A 22,331-nucleotide genomic window follows, 5' to 3' on the forward strand; every position below is an offset into this window, starting at 1 on the left:
TTTTTTTTTTTTTTTTGCTGAAATTAATTTGTTTTTGATCATGTAATAGTTTGCTATACTATGGTGCAAATAAACTTTAATTTTAGACAATATTTAGTCTTTATAATGTATATTATTATGGACGGAGGCAGTAAATCCAGGTGTAGATTACTGCACAAAGGGAGAATTTTATTTTCCTTGGTCAGGATATGTACAGTCAGTCCAGCTTGGATTTACAAGGCTGACAATTAATACTGAGCAAACAAGAACTGCGCTGTAAGACCGGATAAGTAGAGTTTACTCAGAAAATTTGAGGCAAGTGATTGCACTTAAATGATTTGAGTAATGATCGACTAATCAGTTGGTTTAAGTAGGTTCAACTTAATGCTAAAGTATTGAACTTAAACTATTAAGTAGAAAACACTAAAAGACAAGTTATTTGTACTTTAAATCTGTTGTAAAATCAACCCCACTATCCAACCATTCAACTCAGCATTTTAGGTTACACTGACTAATTTTCTCAATTGCAGCCAGATTAATTTATCATTGATTAAACTACTTTTTTTAAGTTAATCAAAGTCAAAATCCCACTCCTGATCACAGTAGTTATAAATTTATTCAACTTATATATTGTAGCATGAATGGAAGTTAACTTATGATCATTTACCAGTACAGGAAGTGCTTTTAATTTGACAAGACATTAAGATTTCCATTATACAATAACAATTTTAATGAACAGTAAAGCCATTGTTCTTCCTCTGGCTCTGACTCATGGTGCAGCTCTACAAAAATACAAAAACAAACACAAAAAGGCCAATAAACACTGCCATACACACATTAAATCCAAATTAACACTAACACACAACCCCGCTGAACCCCTGCACAGGAAAAAAAAAACACATTTTCAACAACATGCCCAATACCCACAATGCAATGCGAAGATAAAAGGTGTGGTCATGACTAAAACTTAGTGATTTAATTCCATTCAACTTAAACTTTTTCGTACTTTCAACTATGTCTACAAATTAGTAGAATATACTTAACATTTTATAGTAACATCATAAAACTTAAATCATTTAAGTGCATTGTAATTAAAGCATTTTAGTAAATACAAATTCTGGGCTTACAGTGTGAAACTATGAATTATGAAAGAGCTGCAGCATCTGAAACTGACCACAATGAACATTTAACACATAAACAGTACCACAGTGCGTCAATTTCAGAGTTTGTCTTATGTATTGGGATTGTCTCTCTCAACTCCCCATATATTTTATTAGTAATTTATTTTTATTTTCATCAATTACTAGAAATTCAGGCGACCCCATTTGAATTCAGGTGACCCCCCAACCCCAAGGTGAAAAACACTGCATTAGGGCTTGATTTATTAAAGCACAGGTGTCAAACATGCGGCCCGGGGGCCAAATCCGGCCGCCAAAGGGTCCATTCCGGCCCGTGGGATGAATTTGTGAAATGCAAAAATTACACTGAAGATATTAACAGTCCATGACATATGAAGCCCTACTTTAGTCTCAAGTGGGTCAGATCAGTAAAATATTTAATTTAATTTAATTTATTTGCACAAAATAAAAACAGCAATAGAAAAAAAACAACATTCAAACAAGTAACAAAATTGTGCAGGAGAGGTTAGAAGCCAAAAGAAGGCTTATATGAATACCTCCCCCGAAATGAACAATACACAAAAACAAAATACTATCATAAAAACCGGCAAATAATGACAATTCCAAATGTTTCCTCTGTTTAGTGTAAAAAAGTGAAATTACATGAAAATGTGTAAATTTACAAACCAGCCTTTCATAAAAAAAATATGAAAAACTAGAAATGTCCTAAGAGAAATAAGTGCAATTTTACTAATATCCTACCAGTTACTAAAATATTTTTGTGTATTTTGCAGATCCATTGTGATCTGTAAGTTGAAACGCACATTTATAAATGATAAGCAGAGGCAGAATGGAGTTAAATTGTACTTATTTTCTTAATAAATTTCAGTTTTTTCATGGTTGTTCATGTTATTCACATTTTTCAAAGGACAGTTTATAGATGTAAACGTTTCCATAATGTAATTTTAGTTTTTTCACTATAAAACATATTGAAATGTTTGGAGTTGGCATTGTTTATATATTATCATTTATTTATTTTACTGGTCCGGCCCACTTCAGATCATAGTGGGGGATGGGGCCCCTGAACTAAAATGAGTTTGACACCCCTGTATTAAAGGTCTGTGTGTAAAAACGTGCACAAACTTGACTGTTCACACAAAACCCCCGTTAAAGTAGATCTACTAACTCGACGCACTGAGGGTTGTGTCTCTCAAATGGTCAAAATAGTTCACGCAACCCGTTTAGCGTGTTTGCCCTGATGAAGATGAAATATGGGCGTTTCTGACAGAACGGCACAAAATTATTGGGAGGAGTAAATGCAAAATATTTACTTAGCACGCACAATGTGATTGACCAAAGCTGAAACTGGTTGTGGTGGCTGGTTTAGCGTCCATATTTAACGCGTCTGAAAGACAGGTTTGAACTGGAACAGCTTCACCATAAACTGGCTGAGGAGGCGGAGCTTAGGCTCAACCAAAGACAACACACAGAACCAATCGGATCTGATCACATCAACAGTTATGGAATGACGGAAGAAAAAAAGAAAGACAAATTGCGACATATGCCCCCCCCCACTTTAGCCCAAGACCGACTTCTGAGAGGCACGTCTTTCTCTCTCTCTCTCTCTCTTTCCCCCTCTTTCTGTCCCTCTTTTTCTTTCCCTCTCTCTCTTTCTCACTCACCCTCTCACTTCTCTCTCTCTCTCTCTCTCTCTCTTTCCCTCTCTCTCTCTCTTTCTCTCTCTCTTTCCCTTTCTCTCTTTATCTTTCTCTCTTTCCCACCTTCCCTCTCTCTCTCTTTCCCCCCCCCCTCTCTCTCTCTCCCACTTCCCTCTCTCTCTCTCTCTCTCTCTCTCCTCTCTCTTTCTTTCCCTCTCTCTTTCTCTCACCCTCTCTCTCTTTTCCCCCCCTCTCTTTCTCTCTCTCTTTCCCTTTCTCTCTTTCCCTCTCTCTCTCTTTCCCACTTTCCCTCTCTCTTTCTGTCTCTTTCTCTTTCCCTCTTTCTCTCTCTCTCTCGCTCTCTCTCTCTTTCCCTCTCTCTCTCTCTCGCTCTCTCTCACTTTCCCTCTCCCTCTCTCTCTCTCACTCTCTCGAGACCAAACAGGACAGGTTCTAGCACTACACACACACACACACCACACAACACACACACACACACACCACAACACACACACACACACACTCCTGAACCTTCTATATAAGCGGATGTTTTTGTTTTTTTTTGCCCATGGACTTAAAAGTTTTCCTTCTCCATACAGTGAGACAAACTATTTATTTGACTAGTAACACACTTCACCACTGATACACAACAGCAGACAAACACCTGTTCACCCCTCTGTGTGGAAAAAGAGCAACTTCAGATTCATTAGTGCTGGTGTGTCCCACAGCGGTTTATACAGCTCACTGTCTCCATGACGACAACCAGGAGCGCACGCAAAGTCCTCATTTAATTAGGGCGGTCTCCAAGACTTTGCACCTGTAGTCATTTGCGCAAGAAATCTTAGTTGATCACCCGTGACACACAAATCAATAGCATGCGCATTTTTTTAGCCCGAGCAAGCACATTAGCGCCCGTTATTTGCGATCTTGTGCCGCGTTTCCACTACATGGAACTAGCTCGGCTCGGCTCGACTCGGTATTCTTGGAGACCGTTTCCATTACAAGATACTACCGACTTTACAGTACCTGGTCGTCACAGCGATGCGGCGCGTTACTTCCATGTCGTCTGCTCAGAGAGTTGCTGATAAACTCGCTCGTTGCGTGTTGTCTCATCTGAATTTTACGTCGGCCACCAAAGACTGAATCTCCTTGACAGACCATGGTGTAGTTTTGGGCTGTTACCATGTGAATTAATGTACCGCTATATTAACTGTCCACTTCCGCATCTGTTTTTTGTAAAATGGCAGGTCACAGAGTAAACTGTCTGACCAATCAGTGGTCTGCAGTGCTTATACGTCACGTTTTAGTATCTGGTCCCCAGTCCTGGAACCTCGGCGGAGGTGATACCAAAAAAGTAGTACCAGGTACCAGATTCCAGGTCCTTTTTCATAATGGAAACGCAAAAAGGCCGAGCCGAGCCGAGTCGAGTCAAGCCGATACCACGCAGTGGAAACGGAGCATTAGTAAATCCGGCCCTATGACTGAACAATGAATGTAGGACAGAAAACTGCGGTCCACTCAAAGCACCAAAAACTCTGGTTCATGTTGGACCTGATGAGATGGAACCTCATCTGGATGTGGGTTTGGAGATCTTCCAGATTTACCCATAATTCAACTCTCCAGTGAACCATGGATGAGGTTTAGGATCACACCCAGGGAATCAAAGTCTCATTTTCACACATAAAAGTCATATTTCATTATAAATGTTGTTCTACTGTTTTAATAAAAGCATCAATACATAGAGTGAAGACATCTGGACTACTCTGAGTAAAAAGTATTTTCAAAAATAAATCAGAATATTATAAGAATGAAGCCGTATTTACATGTGTATAAACTCTGTGAATAGAAGCTAAGATGCTGATCGATCATGAAGCATCAGAACCGAATGAAGGCATTCATTGGTTCAGCTGTAAAACTGTTGATCCGATCCAAATATCAGCTGGACTCACACTAACAACTGGGACTCTATAAATGGGATGTCTCTTCCTGAACTCTCATTGTGGTTGTCTCCGCCTTCATTCGGATCCGCCTCACAGAGACCTGGAAAAAACACGGCAGCAAACATGTCCAGTTCAGACTCGTGTGTGTGGCTCAATCTGAGGTCCAATGGATCCACTGAGGAAAGATGTGAACGTACCTTATAGAAGAAGAAGAGGCAAATATCAAATATGAGCAGAGCCGGGATGAGGACCACCACCCTGATGATCAGATTTGTCACCGAGTCTGAAACACAATAGAAACAAGTTTTGAAACAACGCCCATGGAACATGTGTTTGAAGACAATGAAGAAATACCAAAGGATTGGAAGGAAGGAAGGAAGGAAGGAAGGAAGGACACCTGTACAAGTTACCAAAGAAGGAAGACCAGAGCAAAGGGAAGGACTCCAGAGGCAGAACACTCTAGTCCACACCTGGAAAGATTTTCACTAGAACTATATCAGAGGATCAAACAAGCAGCAGAGGACAAGCTCCGTGAGAACCAGGCTGGATTTGACAAGAACAGGTCAGGTGTTGATCAAAGAGCACCCAGCGGATCATCGTGGAACAGTCTGTAGAGTGGAACCTGCCTGTATTAGTCAACTTCAGTGACTGTCAAAAAGCATTTGATAGCATAAACCGGTCCAACACTCTGGAAACTCATGAGACACTACGGAATACCAGAGAACTACACAGTAAATTTGCCAGTGTAAAAAATGCAGTGTCAAAGTATTTTAATTCTTTCGGAATTATTTCAACAATGGACAGAGTAAAATTTAACAAGAAACTTCCAGTGTTGGTGAAAATAATTGGAGTTAACAGAGGTTTTACACTGTCAGTGTCATATATTCAGTGTTAAAATAAATTGACTCTCTCAACGTTAATTCAACACCAATAAGAGCAAGATAGCTTTCAGTGTTAAAAAATAATGACTCTGAAAAGCCCCGCCTACCAACCTCCGTGCTCAAACTGAGTGAGAAGTTGGACTCTGGCATCGCCATCCTCCTCACATCGAAAAACTGCGGTAATTTTGTGTAAATAAACTATTGCTTTTGTTATTCCATCCAAGCAGGATCTGTGTGCAAGAATGTAGTTACGTCGTCGTTGTCAATGTTGGGTACGTGTTTTCAAATACCGAATTTCAAATGTATAACGTGATATCGGGTCGGCGGCTTACATTTTACATGTCATTTTATGTTTACTTTTAATTGTAATATTTCATTTTTACTTGGAATAGAATAATAATAGAATGGGTCAGTGCAGCAATTATCCAATGGACAGATCTGAACTAGTCCTAATAAAATCCTGGTTGAGACGTTTGTGTTTTTCAGACAAAATTTGCCTCTGTGGACACACGAGACAGAATGAAAAAACAGGACCAATGTCTCCAACTGGTCAGATACAGAACAGTTTAGGTTGGACTTTAATCTGTGGACATTCTGGACCCTCAGACACACAGGTTTTAGTCGGACTGGTTAGTAGATACCATGAGTTGAGCTGAAGTTGACTTCAAAGTGTTGGTTGATGTTGCTGAAGTGGACTCGTCCTATTGGACAGATTTCACACTAGTGCATGTGTCCAACTGTGTTCGTCCAGACCAGGGGTCACCAACCCTGGTGCTCGAGGGCTACTATCCTGCATTTTTTAGATGTTTCCCTCTCCCAACACACCTGACAGTTGTTCTCAGGCTTCTGCAGAGCTTGATGATAGGCTTCTCCTTTGAATCAGGTGTGTTGGAAGAGAGAAACACCTGAAACATGCAGGACAGTAGCCCTCGAGGACCAGGGTTGGTGACCTCTGCTCCAGACCTCCATCTGCTGCAGCTCATAGGCTGACTGATACCAGTGGACCCCCTCTAGACCCTGGACATGTGGACCACACAGACACATCTACGGATTCACCTTTAACTGTGGACACTAACTGGGCTTCACATTCAACGGGATGGACTGGTTTTAAACCTGGGTTTAAACTCCACTGTGGTTTAAACTGAGCTCAGATTAAAGGAGTGTTTGTTGGTTCAGCCCAGTCTCTGACAGGTTCAACTGGACCAGGTTTACCTGATCTCAGGTCTACCAGTGTGGTTCTCCTCACACCTGTTCACTCTGCTCACTGGGAATGTTGTGGAACATGGTCATGTGACTGTTACTGATGCATTGTGGGTGTTTTATGTGTGATTGTCCTGACGTTACCTCCCACAGTGAGATAGAGGGCGGGGCTCTGAGACGACGAGAAGCTGCGGTTGAAAACGTCCACGTGATAAACACACGTGTAGTTGCCACAGTGGGCATAGCCCGCAGCAGACAACAGGAAATGGGCGGAGTGATTGACAGCTGGCAGGGTGCGGTTCAACGACTCCTTGGTGTCGGAGATCAGCTGAAAGGAGCCTCCTGGGTACTGTGGTTGGATGGAGCATGTGATGGTGAAGTCGGAGCCCATGAGCACCCGGAACCCCTGCTGGTAGACCTCAAAGACCCCATCAGACAGGGAGATGTTGGGCTGAGGCAGCAGATCTGTCCACACACAGAGACATGATTGGACCAACCAGCACACATGAGCACAAACAAGCAGTCAGAGAATCCATCCTCCTCAGAGACACAGATGGATCTGATCCACAGGAGTTTGAGATGGGATGAACACTGACCAATGAAAACATGAAGGAATGTGTCATTTAGAGCACAGCTGACCTTCAAAGGCATTATGGGTAAAAATGACAAACGTGGTGGTTTTAGAGTCTCACATGTCAACGTTTGGTCCTTTTGTCCTAAATGAGACTAATGGGAAATATTTTTTGTGTTTTCAGACTCATCTGGTCCAAATGAAGATGTTCATTTGGGATCTGGACATTACAAAGGTCAATTTTTGACACATTTTACAGAAAAAAACAATGAACTGACACAAAATAATCAACTGATGAAATGAAAAGATTCATTAGATATAACTTTAATGTCAGAGTCAGAACCATCTGGTCACTGACAATTCAGTTAAACACAGTTTGTGTCCATTTGTACCTGAACACACCACGTCCACACCAGATGAGAAATTATAGAGACCGTATGTTCCAACACAGTCCATCAGTCCAGATGCCAGCTTTACACAAGGAACTGAGACAAACCACACAACTCTGGATGAAGAATCATCTGTGTTGTTTACTAAAACAGCTGATCCACAGTCCAGATGTTGACACACCACAGATCCAGACTTCAGGTCCCAGTCTCCATAGTCATCTTCTACTGGTCTCCACTGTCCCTGGTGTTGGATCTCCAAAGCGCCAGCACAGCGGCTCGGCTGTCCCACCAACCTGACATGAACTGGATCTAAGCAGAGACAAAAAGACATGAGTCAAAGAAACACACTGTCATATGAAAGCCACGCCCCCTTGGTACCTGTACAGGTGAGTCCAGCAGCTGTTGCAGGTGAACAGGTCTTCCCAGTGGAGCTGGACCTTCTACAGTCCAGGACAGCAGACTCATTGCCTTCACACTGGAGCTCACTGGTCCAGACTGGAGCCTCCCCCTCTCCATAGAGCCCCCCCTGGAGAAGCCCAGGAGCCCCACAGCCCAGCTCCCTACAGACCACTTGGGTATCATTAAGGTCCAAACCCTCTTCACACATTGAGGTCCAGGACTGGTTGGACCGAACCTCCAGTCTGCCTGAACACAGACTGGAACCATGGACCAGTCTGACAGAGTCTGTGGACACACAACAACACACAGACATGTTTAAAGACACAAATGACCCTGGACAGACGGCAGTGTGAGGGTGGACTCTTTCAAAGCCTCCTGTCAGTCATTAGTGACACAGGAACTAAATAGGACTCATGGACCAGTTCAACCAGAGACACAACGTCCTAAAAGAAAACAGCAGAACAAAGAACACACCAATAAAAGGCTGTTTAGTGTTGAATGTGGAGCTGAAGGACACAGTGAGTGTGTGCTGTTGTTGACCTGGATTCCAACAGAGGGCGCTGTCTACATTCAGACTGGACTCAAACAGGCCAGAGGTCCACTCTGTGGATCCTCAGTCACAGGTTAGAGTTAGTTCAACGTCAGCGCTGGTGGAGACACAGTCATTCTTAAGTCAGACTGAACATTCAATATGTGTGAGTGGGGTCTTTTCAAAGGCAGTGGGTTTGATGCACACACAGAATCCCAATGGCCAGTGAATGCACCATAATGCAGTGTGTTTGATCAGTGACCTGTGCACTGGTTCATCTCAGACAACTGGAAAAATGTGACTCATGTCAAACATCTGCATTTAAGGAGATGGTTTAGTGTCAGTGATGTTTCCATGGTGTCCTCAGTCCAGCAGACCCACAGAGCTGGAAAAAGAGCACATGGACCAACACAAAGTCCAGTTCAAACAAATGGACTCAGTCCTTCTGAGCTGTTCAACAGCCTGTTGGAAAGCAGAGTCATGTGACCACGTTCATGGACTGGAACTGAATTCACCTGCATGTGATTGATGTTTCAGTCCAACTGTCCAATGTGTGGACCTGGTCTGACTGGGTTTGGTTTGACACAGCTCAGATAAAACACACCTGAATGGACTCATGGAAGAACTCTGACAGAATCTGGACCATCATCAGTAGACTTACCTGAACAGGTGAGGGACAGGATGTAGCCTCCGAAGCCAGAATCCGTTTTCACACAGTCCTTCAGTGTAGATGTAGACAGAAGACAGTAGGGGCTGATGGACCACGTAGGACTAGATGAATAAAATCCTCTCCTAGAAACAGCAGATCCACAGTCCAGTCGACGACATATGACATCTGCTGCCTTCAGGGTCCAGGGGTCAAAGGAATTATAATATCCCATGTATCTCCACTCTCCCTGATATTTCATCTCTACTTCACCGTTACAGCGACTGACTCCTCCCACCAGTCTGACATCATCAGGATCTGATCAAATACAAGTGACAGATAAATGAGATCAAAGTGAGTGATCTGATAGAAGCTGGTGTCAGTCAAAGCTCCACCCACCTGTGCAGATAAGGTCCACAGCGGTTCCAGATGAGCAGTTCTGTGACCCTGAGCTTCCACAGTCCAGCAGAGCAGACTCATGGCCTTCACACTGGAACGTCTGCAGCACAGGAGCCTCTGCTTCTCCATAGAGCGTCCCCCTGGAGGAGCCCAGGAGCCCCACAGCCAGCTCCCTACAGACCACCTGGGCACCATGAAGGTCCAAGTGTCCTTCACACACTGAGGACCAGGACCTGACTGGTTAAACCGGACCTCCAGTCTGCCTGAACACACACTGGACCCATGGACCAGTCGGACAGAGTCTGTGGACATAGATGGAAGAAGACTGGAAAAAAACTAGAGTCTGAAGTGGACTCTAAGGGACTCTAGTGGACTGGAGTAGACTGGGATCTAGGGCTTGGACAATATAGTGGATTTTACTGGACTGTTGTGGACTCACATTCATATGTGTTTGTGTTTGTTTCTTCTGCGTGACATGTTGTTCATCAGCTGTTTGTTTGTGAACATTGATATTATTGATTGATTGATATATTGATCAGTTTGTGAGTTCACATTAAATCTGAGCTGAAGTCGTGAACCGACCAGGATCTGAGAGTCCACAGAGTAGAGCCCGACCGATATGGGATTTTTGGGGCTGATGCCGATACCAATATTGGAGGCAAAAAAAAGTCAATATCCAATATATCCGCCGATATCCCATATATCAGCTGATAACCGATATATTGGCCGATATATGAAAAAAGAGCATTGATATACACAGGATATTTACTGTACATGAACATAATTCTTATAATACCCAAAATATGATTCAACACAAAGAAGCAGAAGACTACTAAATTAAAATAAGGAACTTTAATTAGCAACACTGTCAACATAAGGACTGTAAACCCACTGATAAATAAGAAAAGGCAAACTGTAAACAATGATAAATAAGAAAAGGCAAACTGTAAACAATGATAAATAAGAAAAGCCAAACTGTAAACACAATGAATAAGAAAAGCAAACTGACACAATCTCCGTGCAGCAAAAAACTTAAATTAATATATCGGCTACATATTGACCGAGCCCATAGTGACAGTGTAAGGGTTAGGGTTCAGTGTTAATGCTCTTACCTGAACATCTCAGCTCCAGGACTGAATAGAGAAACGTTTCAGATATACAACAGTCACTCAGTGAAGGTTCATCACAGTTTGATCTGATCCTCCAATTATCTATATCTGAACCAATGTATCTGCCTGTCACTGAAACAGCAGATCCACAGTCCAGTTCTGCACAAACTCTGTTTCCTAACTTCCTGTACCAGAGTAACCCATTCACTGGTTTCCAGTTTCCATCCTGTCGTTTCATCTCCAGGCTACCATGACAATGATTGGCTCCTCCAACCAACCTGAAGTGGACAGACTCTGTAGAAATAAGACAAACCAGTCAGAGTCCAGTCCAGAACCACAATACCCCATCTGGATCACATTGACTGGATTACTGACAACATATGGTTTCCACGTATGAACAGTGTTTTCAGTCCCACTGACAGATTATCTGTGTCCAAACGGACTCAGTTCATCCATCATTCATTCAGTCAGTGAATTGAATGGGTCAGTCTGGTCCTGTTTGTCAGTGTTTCCTTCAGTTGTGGATCTCTAACTCTTTCAGTGCCATGGGCCGATTAAATCGGCTTTACAAATACAACCTTTAAAGTGCCACGGGCCGATCAGATCGGCTTTGGAGAACACGCCATATTTGTGTACAAACAAACCATCCACCCCCATTTCTTTCTCACATTTCGATGATGTTCTTTCAAATCTTCTTGCAAATTACGATCAATAATGAATCGGCTGCGTCCGGTGCGTTTTGAATCTAAGTAGCAATCGGTCGGATGTTACCGAGCGGTTTTGACCAAGGAAGAGCTCGCGTTTTCGTTTTCTGCTTGGGGAAATTTTATGAATGAATTTATGAATGAAATCATATGCAAATTAGATGGCCATTTTGTAGTAATATCGTAAACACAACGATCTGTCAAAACAGTCCCATCTGCTAGAAAATGAGTTCTGATGACGATTCAGACTTCGATTATAAAAACGATGCGAAATACTGAAAAACAGCCAAATTCTGTGGCACTTTTAAAGCTTATTAGCCCCTTAACTGTCTGGCACCGAAAGAGTTAAAGTCACACTTGTCCAAATGTCAGGAACAGGAGCTGAGTGTGGTCAGTGGTAGGGATGTGACGTTCACGAACGAATTTCCTCTTTGAAATGAACGATGGGAGCTGAGTCTTTGTAAAGAGCCGTTCATTTTTTAAAATTTTTTTTTTGTTAAGGTAATTAAGTAATTGCAATGATAAATCCCTTTTGTGTTTTGTGCATTTTTTCTGTATGTTTACCAACATACTGTTCTTGTTCTGAGAATTGCACTGTAGTTCAGGTATTTAAGTAATTGCAGTGATTAATCACTGTTGTGTTTTGTGCAATTTTTTCCATATGTTTACACATATTTATTGTTCTTGTTTTGAGGAGAATAAAATGTTATTTCATCAGAAAATGTTTTATTTTCTTCTTCATTTTTAGGCTACAGACTAGTCCACATAATGTACCGTGATGTTTTTGGTCAAATTCCATCATTTGCCTAATGTCACCTCTCATGTCATGTATTTAGCCCACACATTTGAACTAACTATTCTTTTTTTACCGTAAGATAATATTTACTGCCGCGCCAATTAAACACCTTTAAAATGTAATGTCAATCATCAGCTGTAGCCTATTTAGTCATTAAAACATTGGTGTTTCCAAATAATGCAAAAAACATAAAAGAGCCAGTCTTTTGAACGGCTCTTTTCGGTGAATGGCTCCTAGTGATGTGACGTTCACGAACAAATCGAATCTTTTGAACGGCTCTTTGAAATGAACGATGGGAACCGAGTCTTTGTAAAGAGCCAGTCATTTTTTTTTTTTTTTTTGGTTAAGGTATTTAAATAATTGCAATGATAAATTGCTTTTGTGTTTTGTGCATTTTTTCTGTATGTTTACCAACATATTGTTCTTCTTCTGAGAATTGCACTGTAGTTCAGGTATTTAAGTAATTGCAGTGATTAATCACTGTTGTGTTTTGTGCAATTTTTTCCGTATGTTTATACACATTTATTGTTCTTGTTTTGAGGAGTGTAAAATGTTATTTCATCAGAAAATGTTTTATTTTCTTCTTCATTTTTAGGCTACAGACTAGTCCACATAATGTACCATGATGTTTTTGGTCAAATTCCAGCATTTGCCTAATGTCACCTCTCATGTCATGTATTTAGCTCACACATTTGAACTAACTATTCTTTTTTATCGTAAGATAATATGTACTGCTGCACCAATTAAACACCTTTACAATGTAATGTCAATCAGTCATTAAAACACTGGTGTTTCGAAATAATGCAAAAAACATAAAAGAGCCAGTCTTTTGAACGGCTCTTTTCAGTGAACGGCTCCTGATTGGAACGGCTCCCTTCAAAGAGCCAAAAGTCCCATCACTAGTCAGTGGAGCTTCTGTAAACCCATCCTTCCTGAATCCTCTGCATTGGCTCCAGTTTGTTCAGATGAAAACCACCTGAACCAGGATGTTCAGCTTCAACCCACTTCACATCCCTCCTTTATGCATTTCTTACCTGTTGAAGTGGTGTTGTTTTTAGGCAGGAGCCCTACAGGAAAAACACAAAGGACAGCCATGAAAACAGGACAATATTGTGATTAGAAATAAAACATGTCCACATTAGGAACCAAACAGGAAACTGAGGCTGATCAGGTTGGATCTAAATCTGTCTGAATTGTGTTTGTGGTTTGACTTTTACAAATGTCGTCTAAATACCAAACCAGCACATGTGACACAGATGAAGGTTCAAATACAAATATATGACATGACTGAACCGCAGTAGATGAACAACGACAAGATGAAACTGACACATTTAGGTTGATCAGTATCAGTCAAACTGGAGGAATCGTGAATGAATCGACTGAAATCAACCCAGACTGGATTAAACTGATTATTGTTCAGTTTATGTTTGATGGTTGAATTAAAAAAAAAAAAACATTAAACCAGAACTGATCTGTAGTTATTAAACTCATATATTAATCATTTGAACCCAGATGTTGAGTTGAACAGGTTCTGTCAGTGGATTGTGTAATAGCAGTTGATGGAAAGACTGTGGAACCAATCAGAGAGCTGGAATCAGAAGCTGCTGTGACAAACAGGAAGTGAAAAAAGTCGTGAAAGTGGTTGAGAGGAAACACAAAGACCCAATACCATTTCAACCCTTGGCCCCTCCCTTTTAGCCTTCCCCCTCCATTTGCGCATTCACATGAAGGGGTCGGTAGGGGCGTCCTGATTCTCGATGAGTCGGAGGGGAGGGGCTAAGGCCTAAATTGTTTCTCCCCTGAGAGCTGAGGAAGCAGCAGATTCTTCTCTAATCTACTCCCCCTGCAGTCAAAACATCTTCCATGGCCAGGACAACAGTAGGGCTGGACTGATAAGAACTGATAAGAACTGAACTGAACTGGTACAGAATGACCCACTAGAGTCTCTTTATCTTTGCATACACATTCCACAATTATTACACAGTACATACATGCATCTTCCCTACCCCCATCGTTTTTTTTTTTCACATCTGCTGTCTGCCTTAATGTTCATACTGTCCCCCAATTCCCTTTCAAATCCATCAAAAAATTCCAGCATGTGTCCACATGTACTGTGTGAAAACTGTATGATGTCTTATATTTGTGCTTTGCGTTATCTTCTGTTCTTCACTGGAATTTTTGAAGAAAAGGGTTTGTGGCAGCGCTCTAGCAGGTGCGTGGCCCGATGTCCCTAATCATCCAACTAAATTTCGTTTGATGTACTTTGTACTGTCAAATGACAATAAAGGCAATTCTTCTAATTCTAAGGAGGAGGGGCTGTTTGACCCTCCAAACACAGGGGTCTGAGAAATCTGCCATAATTCAGTTCCAATCATTGGTCAGATGGAGGTAAACACAGCAAAACAGAGGAGCAGTGACCAAAGAAACACACAAATGGACAGATTTACTGCAGAAACAACTGAATCATGTGATCGTCCATTTAATGTTGTTTCAATGTGTTCTAGATGGCATTTGTGCGGTTTGTGGTTGATAGTGGTAAACAGATGTCCAAAGCCCATGGAACAGAGACGGTTCCAGCTGCTGACGACATGGAGAATACTTTAGGAAACAAAGTTGTCACATCTGTTTATAGTTTATGTTTATGTTTATGCATTTGGCAGACGCTTTTTTCCAAAGTGACTTACAGGGGAAAACCAATCAAATCACTCAATCAATCAAATTTTATTTATATAGCGCCAGATCACAACTAAAAGTTATCTCATGACACTTTATATATAGAGTTGGTCAAAACCAGACTCTAAGCCAATTTACAGAAACCCAACAGAATCCTCCAGGAGCAAACACTTGTGACTGGTGACAGTGGCGAGGAAAAACTTCCCTTTAAACAGGCAGAAACCTGGAGCAGACCAGACTCCTGGAGGATGGACGTCTGACAGGACCAGTTGGGGTAAAGAGAGAGAGAAAAAGAGAGAGCGATAGAGATAGAGACTGGGGGAGAGGGGGAGAAGGGGGGAGTAGGGGGAGACACATGGAGGCAGTTGAGGATAAGTGAGTGATGATGATGAAGGCAGGAGAGAGGCAGGACCACCGCAGCAGGTCCAGAGATAATCCTGGGAAAATCTGTGACAATCCTGGGAAAAACCTTATTAAAATATTTAAAATGGAATGTCCGAAAGTGACATCAATGACTGATGATGATGAAAAAGGTCTGGAAGGACTGGACCATTTCAGAGAAGAATGAGTACACCACTACCCCTTATGGCGGCCATACACTGTGCGATTATTTCAATCGTTGCACGCAGCTCCATCTCAAACTGTGCGAATCAATCGTAAAGTCAGGCTCACGAGTCATGTTCTCACACTGTGCGGACCGATGCTCATATGCGACCTGACTGCTCACACTGTAGGACCATACACCAGAGGACGCGCGACATGTTCGATTGTTGGATCTGAAAATACAACATTAAAATACCAAGGAATCCGAAAGTGCATAGACGATTATGTATTGGCATGAGTCCCGAAATGTAGAGCTAAACAAAAACCATTGAGCTGCTTTGGCAATGCTTGTTATTGTTACTAAACTGCAATTAACTGATTTTTTGTTTTTTTTTAACAAAAAAGTTGGTTTTTTTTGCATATTATTTCCATGAAGTGAGTAATGACTAGTATTAGAGTATGTTAAAATGTGAGAGAACAGCAGATTAGCAGCATTAAAAAGGTTTTTATTTTATAGTTTTCACATGATATATCAGTAAATCCATGTTTCTTTGCTTCCAAAATTAAACACATGGTGTCAAGCTGACATTTTTTTAACTCCATGAAAAATAGGTTCATAAGAAAATTTTCAGTCGCATTGTTTTTTTTCATGCCTAAAGAGGAATAAAAACACTCAGGAAATAAATGTTGATTAAGGTTCTCATAATTCATGCATGAAAGGGTTAATTTAGTTTTGACTTTTTTTTTCTCTAATTCAGTTAGTTTTAATTTGTTTTTAGAGCAGGTTTGCTAGTTTTTATTAGTTTTCATTTTTTACCTAAATGTTTAGTTTTAGTTTAGTTTTAGTATTAATTTTAGTTTTGTTATATCTTTTCTCTTCTTCTCTGTCGCATTCAAATAAATCCCAGAAAAGACTCTGCTGCTTTCTTCCAACTTTAGTCTACATGTTTCCAGGTAGAGTGGGGACCAAAAGATGACTGGAAACCACCAGTGACGAGAAGCGACGGACTGTCAAGTGTCGTATGATGCCACTAGCTAAAATTGCTCAGGCAAATTGCTCAAAATAAATTGATTTCACATCAATCCGACATTGACAAACATGAAAATTAAGGGAATTTTATCCATAATTTTTATACATTTTAGTTAGTTTTGTAAGCACACAATACAGTTTCAGTTCATTATCGTTTTTTTCTTTTAATTATAGTTTTTATTTATTTCAGTTATCGAAAATGTTTTTTCAACTCTCGTTTTTGTCATTTCGTTAGTTTTCGTTAACGATAATAACCTTGGTTCACAGTGTGGTGGATTCAAAGCCTGTTGTCCATCAAAGCACACACACACACACACACTCTGTTGTGTCCCAGACTTCAGTCCTCATCCATCCTGTTCCTACCTGGAATGTTCATGGAAAGGAACACCAGGATGTAGACGGTGTGGTCCATGACCAGTCAGATGGTCTTCTCTTCTCTGAGTCGACCTCTTCACTGTCTCTGGCTTTTATCAGGACTCCGGTCTCGTCCTCCTTCATTCTTATCTCCTCATCGATGCTTCCGCTGCTCAGTGTCACAGTCGACCTCAAACATTTCATCACATCAGACGTGTTCAGAGGTCAACCCAAAAACTGTCCTGATGAATGTGACGCAGCTCTAACACCACAACCAGTCACTGACACTTTAAAGCAGGGCTCTCAAAGCCATTTCTTCAGGTTCAGGAATTTATTTATTTATTTATTTATTTATTTTTTTGGGGGGGGGGGGGGGGGGTGGTTGAATTTGCTTGTATACTAAAAATGCTTGAAATAATCAAATGAATGAATGAGGTTCCACATTCAGTCCGATTTGATCTCCAGGGCCCAGACCAGTAAAATAATAACATAATAACCTATAAATAATGACAACTCCAAAGTTTCTCTTTAAGTGGCAAAAGCCCTGTTAAATTATGAAAAATACTTACTTTTATAAACTATCCAAACAAAAAGAGTGAATCACCGAAAAAAACTGAAAGTTCCTTAAGAAAAATAAGTGCAATTTTAACAATATTATGCCTCATCTTATCATTTATACATGTGCATTATGCATCACATCTACAAAGACACTAAACACTGAGTAACAGGCACAAATTGTTAAAATTGTGCTTAATTACCATCCGCCAAGGAGGTTATGTTTTGCCAGGGGTTTGTTGTCTGTTTGTTTGTTTGTCTGTCCGTTAGTGTGCAACATAACTCAAAAAGTTAGGGACAGATTTGGATGAAATTTTCAGGGTTTGTTGGAAATGGGATAAGGAAGAAATGATTAAATTTTGGTGGTGATCGGGGGTGGGGGGGCCCACGGGGGGCCCACTGATCAGCCTTGGCGGAGGTCTGCGTTCTCCGAGTTTTTTGTTTGTTTTGTTTGTTTTTTTTTACACATATCTTTATTAAAGTTTTAAGACACTACATATCTTTCTGACATGAATTGGTAAGATTATGTAGATCTCTCTTGAGCATAAACCCCCAGAATCATAGCCCTCCCATAGTTTTCACACATTTATCAGTAAATACAGGTTTCTGTGCGTCAAAATTAAACACATGGTGTCCAATTGAGTGGGACATTTTTGCAACTTCATTAAAAATAGGTTCATAAGAATTTTTTTTTTTCTCATTATTGTTTTTATGTATTTTCTTTTCTTTTTTTTTTGGATTATTTTTATTTTATTTATTTTTATTTATTTTTCAGAAGAAAATTTTAAATCACATTGTTTTTTTCATGCCTAAAGAGGAATAAAAACACTCAGGAAAAAATTTTGATTAAGGTTCTCATAATTCGTGCATGAAAGGGTTAAACAAGCATATGAGTACATCATAAACTGAAGCATAATATTGTTAAAATTACACTTATTTTTTCAGTTTGTTCATGTTTTTCACTTTGTTTGAAAGGATAGTTTGTAGAAGTAAACCTTTTCATAATGTACATGAACTTTTTTTGCTCTTAGAGAAAAGTTTGGAGTTGACATTTATATTTATTATGTTATTATTTTACTGGTTCGGTCCACTTCAGGTCTAATTTAGCTGAATGTGGAACTGAACCAAAATGAGTTTGACACCCTTGGTATAAGGCGTCAACGCAGACACAGATCCTGTTCCCATCATCAGTGTCTTTGACAGAATGGGAACCTTCGACCTCTGGAAGACCACCACTGAGGCACAGATGGACAATCAGCCGCTCCATCTCATCACTTCTGTTTCTCACGGTTTTCACTGCATTTGTGACTTCAGCCTCGTCCACAGGCCGCTGCTGCTGCTGCTTCTGTGGTTTCCTGGGCTTTAGCTGCAGTGCATTGTGGGACATGTTATCCTGGGCCGTATGAGTTAGACCTCAGTCCCAGGAGTCGGTGCAGTCAATAGGACTTTCACCTGTTGAGCTTGTGTCTGGATTCACCCTCCCTTTGGACCTCTGAGCTGCTGATGAGGAACAAAACAACAACAAAACAACAACAACAACAACAACAACTCTCCCAAATGGCTGTGCTGTTTGACCCCACACTCATCACTTCTCTGATCCGTATCACAGGATGGAAAGAAACTGAACCCATCCCACAGTGGGTTCCTGTGGCTCCTGTGGTTCCTGGTTGCTATGGTGACCACAGTCAGAGATGTAAAACTTGCAGATATCTGATTGGCTGACGCGATTATCGTGTCTCATGATATTTGTGGGAACACAGTGACAGGAAGTGTGTCAAGATAAAAATCAGCTCAACTTGAATTCATGCTTCTGGGTCTAGATTCAGTTCGGTACTGACTTTAACCCTTTCATGCATCAATTATGAATTTTAAAATAGGCTGATTTTATTTCTCAAAATTAGGCTGAAGTTCAAATGCATTTTATTATTACTAGTGGCATTGTACCCATGGTGCCATTGTGCGATAGCGCCTTACCATGGTGAAACAGCAGCATTGTACCCATACACCCTCCCGTGATGCAACATTAAGCGGACATTGATCGGGCACAAAATGCATATATGTAGTAGAATTATTATTATTTTTAAATATGGATTCAATAATTGCCAATATTGGAAACATCATGATGCAACAGTTTTTCAGATGCATTTTTTAATATTTTATGGAATGTCTTTTTTGGGGGGGGTTTGTTAGCTTACTAGCTGACAGGCCATAAGCTATTGTCGTCATGCGCCGTCCGTCGTTGTCTGTCGTCCGTTACAAAAATTTCAATCGTCTTCTGCGAAACCACAATTCCAATTGACTTCAAACTTGGTATACAGCTTCTTTATGATAATGTCAACAAAAGTTAGTGAAATTATTGGGATCCGGATCTGATTCTGGATTTGGTGCGACTTTGAAAAATGTCCCCATTATAAGCAATAGGAAGTGGATCGATGCAATAACTCAGTAAATATAAATGATATCAACTTAAAATTTCTACACTACAGACCTGATGGGGAGATGACCAAAACATAATGTCCACATGCTGATCAGGATCTTCTTCTGGATCTGGAACTGACGCAAAATTTAACACGGGCTGTTATGGGGAAAAAATTTCCATCGTCTTTTTCTCCCAAACTCCAGTTCTGATTGACTTCCAACTTGGTATACAGCTTCTGTATGATGATGTCAACACAAGGTATAGAAATTATTTCAGTCCAGATCTGATTCTGGATTTGGTGCGACTTTGAAAAATTTTCCCATTATAAGCGATAGGAAGTGGATTGATCCAATAAATCAGTATCAGTGATATCAAGTTGGAATTTGAATTTTTTACAGATCTGATTGGAATATGACCAAAACATGGGCTATTTCTGTAATATAATAAATACACAGAACTGGGTGATAATAAATGGCATCCGGATACATTTCCCAAACCTTTTAATTTGTCCGGTAAGCTACAGGGTCATTGGTCCTATTTTTTTTGTATACAGCTGTGAAACTCTTGTCCAATCGTGAACAGTAAACCCATAACTGGGTGTGATGCTGCGTTCAAGGCAGGTTTTGAGTCTGTAAGTTACGACTTCAAGCCACGACTCATGACTTGGTAGCATTCCAGGCAAGTCATGTCAAAGTGCCTGAGCGGAAGGAATTGTGGGAGCTAGATATAAACAAACCAGCATGGCGGACTGTATGGGGCTTATGCTCATTTACAGTCATTTCTATCCCAGAGGTATTTGTTCTTTGCTTATTTGAGAGAAACCGAAGAAAAAAAACAGTGCATAAGGCAAGAGAAGCTGTTCTACCTTTTATGTTACGTTATTTATTTGGATACGTATTTGGCATTAATTTATTCTTGTTCTCAACGGACTGAAAACTAGCTAATGCTAGAACAGCTGCTGACTAGGCAGAACATTTGTGGATAAATCACTTTAAAGCATACCTTATTTTATAAATAATTTGCATAAACACCACATCCATGGGGGGGGCGCCACTGTTGTTTGATGGGTTATATGACAACAGAGCGCAGAACTGGGATAACATGGATGTAGTACGAGTTCAGGGGTTCAATGTTCAATATTACGTATTTTTATCAGATTAATTGGAAAGCAAATGACAAAAGTGCTGGTTTGCTGATGCTTTCCAGGTATTTGATAAAGTGTTCTTTCACATATTTATGGTTTCTGTCCATTTATCCAACAGATTTATAATGTTCTACTGATAGAACCTGTAAAGTCCATGTATTGTCATGTGTAGACAGTGTTTTGAAGTAGATCTGGTCGATCTGACACTAATATTCCCCTGGAGTTAAACCCACTCTCTCGTAGATGTATACATTGAGGAGCTGCTGTGCAAAATGGAGGATCGTCTTCTACCAGAAATTAGAGTTAGGGTTTATTTCTTTTATGATTCTGATCCATTCCTCTTTTACTGTGGCTCAGCATTTAAATAACTTTGATCAGATTTGATAGTTTAGTCACAGAGTTTCTCATGCCCAAAAAATGTTATGCTTTTTTTCACAAATGTGGGAATGACGGTCTGAAATTGCATTAAAATGAACAAAACAGTGAAATTTCTCTTGCCTAGCCAGCCAGTGCTCTGGGTGCTCAGCACCCCTAAACCTCTGATCCCAGAATCGCCCCTGCTGTAATGCATTACTTTTGTAACGTGTTACTCCCAACACTGGTTGCATCTGATCATAAATTTAAAATAAATTAACCCTGTAAAGCCTGAACCATTAAATCGTTGACAGAAAATTCCAGTTCTTTGAAACTGGAGCCTTTGTTGGTCTTTTTTCAAATATCAATTTCCATGTATGAGTTTCAATTTGTATCATATTTGATACATCGGGTCTCAGTGCTCAAATATTATTATTTTTGAACAAACAAAAACATAAAATAACACAAACACATCTAACAAATTGGTAATTCATTTATAAATTGTCAAAGTTCTGCCTCCTTCCTCATAATGACACTCTTGTAATGTCACTGGAAAGGCCTCTGTTGAACGAATCCTCCCCTGGTGGATTATCTGTGTATTGCATGTATCTAATTGTATATATCACAAATATCACACTGATCACGTAGAGGGCTTCAAAACTCATGTATCAAATATGATTACATTTGACATTATGGGTTAAGGAGCAATATATCGATAATCACAGTATCACCCTATCGAGATATTATCATGATCCATGTATCACGTATTGCATCGTGAGGTCCCCCTGAGATTCCCAGCCCTACTGTACATAAATCAAACCAACATAAATGGCACAGAAGAGGTGAGATTTTCCTCCCAAGCTTCATATTTTCAGTACTAAGATAAGGAGAATGTGCATGTATGGTATCCTGATAACTGTTGTTTGTTTGTTTTTTTACAT

At 40.4% G+C, this 22,331-nt stretch overlaps 1 protein-coding gene across 1 annotated transcript; it reads right to left on the reverse strand.

Moving 5' to 3' along the window:
• Positions 1-8,036: 8,036 nt before the first annotated feature.
• Positions 8,037-16,976, reverse strand: LOC115426226 (scavenger receptor cysteine-rich type 1 protein M130-like). The gene is made up of 7 exons (XM_030144232.1): positions 16,928-16,976; positions 13,353-13,385; positions 11,010-11,112; positions 10,822-10,842; positions 9,710-9,849; positions 9,326-9,628; positions 8,037-8,420 (listed from the first exon to the last, which is right to left on the reverse strand). Exons 1-7 carry the CDS (start codon positions 16,974-16,976, stop codon positions 8,071-8,073), a joined length of 999 nt encoding a protein of 332 aa, XP_030000092.1. The 3' UTR covers positions 8,037-8,070.
• Positions 16,977-22,331: the final 5,355 nt, after the last annotated feature.

Source organism: Sphaeramia orbicularis, chromosome 9 (assembly GCF_902148855.1).
Source record: "Sphaeramia orbicularis chromosome 9, fSphaOr1.1, whole genome shotgun sequence".
In the NCBI taxonomy this organism is placed as follows: Eukaryota; Metazoa; Chordata; class Actinopteri; order Kurtiformes; family Apogonidae; genus Sphaeramia; species Sphaeramia orbicularis.